Source organism: Danio rerio, chromosome 20, assembly GCF_052040795.2.
Source record: "Danio rerio strain M-AB ecotype USA chromosome 20, GRCz13ab, whole genome shotgun sequence".
Classification (NCBI taxonomy): Eukaryota; Metazoa; Chordata; class Actinopteri; order Cypriniformes; family Danionidae; genus Danio; species Danio rerio.
Window position 1 is genome coordinate 58,923,251 of NC_141040.1, and position 4,250 is coordinate 58,927,500.

The following is a 4,250-nucleotide window of genomic DNA, read 5'->3' on the forward strand; positions in this document are numbered from 1 at the left end:
TTATCTTTGCCATGATGACAGTAAATAATATTAGACTTGATATTCTTCAAGACACTTCTATACAGCTTAAAGTTTAAGCCTAGTTAAAGGCTTCACTAGGTTAATCATGTTAACTAGGCAGGTTAGGGTAATTAGGCAAGTTATTGTATAATGATGGTTTGTTCTGTAGACTATCGGGAAGAGCTATAGCTTAAAGGGGCTAATAATCTTGTCCTTAAAATGGTGTTAAAAAATTAAAAACTGCTTTTATTCTAGCCGAAATAAAACAAATAAGACTTTCTCCAGAAGAAAAAATATTATTAGACGTACTGTAAACATTTCCAGAATCTGTTCAACATCATTTGGGAAATATTTAAAAAAGAAAAATAATTCAAAGGGGCGCTAATAATTCTGACTTCAACTGTATATATATATATATATATATATATATATATATACATACACATGTACAAACACATATATTTAAGAGTATATATCTGTAAACAGATAAGCATATATTTTTGTTTGACGTCAGCTCATACCGCAGTTTCTTAGTTTAAAATAATTTCTTAATTTCTTAATAATTTCTTAATTATTAAGAAATAATTTCTTATTTCTTAATAATTTCTTAATGAAAATAATTTCTTAATTAAATAATTTCTAAATTTCTTAAAATAATTTCTTAAATTAATTTCATAATTTCTGGTGAATTGTCATCACATACAAAATTGTTTAAGATCTGATTTCTTAAAAAAAAATCATCTCTGCCTGGCTGAGATATCATATAAAGTGGGCATCAGACCAATTAAGAAGCACTGCATTAAATTATACTTTTACACGCCATGCCTTTAAAATATGGAAATTAATTTTACCCCAGTATTTTTAAGGGTTTTTGCGCTAGCCTGTTGCTAATGAAGATGCCTGCATCTTTTGTTCTTTGTTTTTACACTTCAACAATCAAATGGATGCTTAAGTCTATTTAACTGAATTTGAATTATATTACAACATCGATGCTGTAAAAAAAAAAAAAAAAAAAAAAAAAGCTTATAAAATTGAAAATAGTCACATAAGCTGCGTCCCAAATCGCATACTTATGCACTATTTTACGCCATTTTGTAGTATGAATAGTGTAAGTAGTGTGTTCACATTGAAAACTCTCAAAATAATAAGTGCACTTGAATTACCCGGATGATGCACTCATTCAGCCGCTAAAATGAAGTGTGTAATGATGGACACTTCACGCTCTCAACGACCGCAGGTTTGCTTACGTAGCGGAAGGGGCGGAGCGATCGGACGCACATGTTGAATAACTTTATTTATTTTGGATGGTGAAAGCAAAATTCTCCTACGAGAGTGATTATTGCGCCTCCCGATGGTAAATGCGGCAATACTCACGGCAGGTATTACTTGATAATTCAGTCGTTTATTTCACTGATTTGGCAACAGTAAAACGTCATCAGGGAAACGGTTTGAATTTCCGCTTAGTAAAAAAACATTAGTGTGCCATTTGGGACAACACTACATACATATACTATCCTGTTGAGTGTGTAAGTGCATAAGTACATAGTGCATGAGTGCATAGTGTATAGTGTGCCATTTGGGACGCAGCTATAGACTTTTCACCGGAAGTCATCATTGGCTGAAAAACACTAGCTGTGCACACAGGCCATTAGCATGAAGATGTGCAAAAATGTGAATTCGCGGCTCCTTTAAGAAGCTCTGCGCTGATTGGTTTCTGACGAGCACGCGTTTTTCTTCATTCAAGATGGCGGCGGCTCCAGAGCGGCAGTGGAGCGACGAGCAGCTAAAAAGTGAAGAAGTGCCGAAAAAAGAGCTCATTAAGTTCATCCAGGACAGCGCAGCACACTCGGTACTGCAGCACGCCACGCACACTACACCATACAGTGCACACTACACCCTACAGTGCACACTACAGACTCAAACACTGTGTGTGGAGCTGCGCGCGGAGCTCATTTTCGCCTCATCACTGCTGCGCAGACTCTGCAGATGCTGCTGTTTATGATCATATTCATATTTGTATCCGACATTATTTCACACAGTGTTGTTATTTTACCGTAAATAACAGTTTCAGCTCAAATTGTGTGGTTTAAAATGTATTTTTAGTTTTTAAATCCTCCTGCGTCATTGTTTCTGACAGTGTAAAAGTGGGTTTATTCACTGCAGTCAGTGAGAAACTTCTTATTAACTTTTTATTAATCGTTTAATTTAAGGTGAAGTTGGTTTTATATTCGCATTTGGTTCATTTTAAGGGTCTCTATTTTGTTTACCATGCTAACTTCAATATTGGGTCTGAAATTAAAAGCATGAATGTCTTCAAAACAACATCAGCTCTATTGAATTGACTGTGAACAGTGTTGTGCTTCAATAGTCATCGGCTATTAATAAGATTTCACTATTTATACCTTTGCAAATAATAGTTTCTTAAAATTGTATTATTGAGAATAACCGAATATGTGAATATAAAACCAACTTTAACTCGAAATAGTTGGGATAGATTTAGCTTTTTGTTATTTAGAGATTTTGTCATTTGGTGTGTTTTGATTATATTCACATTTTTATCCGTCATTATTTCACATTGTTATTAATAATACATAATTATAATAACATTAATACAATTATTAACAACAGTAGCAGCTCAAATTGTGTCATTTACAATTAACCTTATCATGTAAATACTCCTGGCATTGTTTCTAACAGTGTAAAAGTGAGAAACTTCTTATTCATTCATTCGTTTTCTTGTCGGCTTAGTCCCTTTATTAATCAGGGGTCGCCACAGCGGAATGAACCGCCAACTTATCCAGCAAGTTTTTACACAGCGGATGCCCTTCAAGCCGCATGTGTTTGGACTGTGGGGGAAAACCCACGCGAACGCTGGAAGAACATGCAAAACTCCACACAGAAACATTAACTTAATAATAGTTTAAATTTGTGTGTTTGTTTTTATAAGTGATTTTATTTAGACATTTTCAGAAATATTAGTAGTTGTAATTAAAATTGATGTAAAAGTTATAAATGCATGTCAATTATGATTGTGAAACGATGTACAAGTAAAACAGATTATGAGGGTTCTTGAACTCTTAATATTGTGTTAGTTTGAGTAAAATGGGAGGATTTGTTTGACTTTACAAAGCTCTGATGACATTTATTACATATTTAAAATAAAATACAGCTTTTTTTGAGGACATTTAGTGGAAATTAATGCATGTTTTCAGGGTTATACAACCAAATATGGATTTCTTAACTCCTCTGAAGTTTGGATTGTGTTGTCTAAAAATGAATAGAAACATTTTAACGGTACATTTGTATTATTTTTAAGCTAAAAAGGCTGTATTTGACAAAATATTTATTTAAAATTAGGAAGAAATGTCATTAGTTTACAGACCAAAAAAATAATAATAATTACCTGAAGTGAAAACTGTATTATGTATTTTATTTAGAAAAACATTTAGGCCAAAAGTAAGCCTCAGTGGTGAAGTGGTCAGTGTGTCGACACATGCACTCCAGGCCTCAGATTCCTGCCTCCAGATCCTTTGCCGCTTCTTCTCCTCTCTCTCTCCTCCCCATGCTGTCCCTCAATGCTCTCTCCTGTTCATTAAAGGCAGGGGTGTCCAAGCTCTGTCCTGGAGGGCCGGTCTCCTGCATAGTTTAGCTCCAACCTCCTTCAACACGCAAGACTGGAAGTTTCTAGCAAAACTAGAAAGAGCTTGATTAGCTGATTCAGGTGTGTTTAAATGGGGTTGGAACTAAAATATGCAGAAAATAAGCAGGAGTTTGGACATGCCTGATTAAAGGTGTAAAACCCCTAATAATTATTATTTAATAAATAATAATAATAAACCTGAATAATAATAAAAAATTAAAAAGGGAAAAATACATTTATTTCTGGTTGGATTATTGTCAGACCATTTTAAAATAATCCAGAAGAACTTAATTGTGTGTGTAAATTTATATATAGCAGCAGCGGCAGCAGTAATGTGGATGATGTATTATACTGGTTCATTGTAAAGAAAGAGCTGAGCTGAAAGACAAAGCTCTCTATTTACCAGTCAGTCTACGTTCCTACCCTCACCTATGCTCATGAGCTTTGGGTCATGACCGGAAAGACAAGATCTCGGATACAAGCGGCTGAAAGACGTTTTGCAGGGTGGCAGGGCGCACTCTTATAGACAGGGTGAGGAGCTTTGACACCTGGGAGGAGCTCAGAGTAGAGCCGCTTCTCCTCCACATCCAGAGAAGTCAGCTGAGGAGGC

At 34.9% G+C, this 4,250-nt stretch overlaps 1 protein-coding gene across 1 annotated transcript in view; it reads left to right on the forward strand.

Moving 5' to 3' along the window:
• The first annotated feature begins 1,737 nt into the window (after positions 1-1,737).
• fkbp3 (FKBP prolyl isomerase 3) overlaps positions 1,738-4,250 on the forward strand; it is a 16,753-nt gene continuing 14,240 nt past the window's right edge. Inside the window, 1 exon segment of the mRNA NM_001077770.1 lies at positions 1,738-1,849. Within this exon segment, the coding sequence (NP_001071238.1) occupies positions 1,745-1,849 (105 nt within the window). The 5' untranslated portion in view covers positions 1,738-1,744.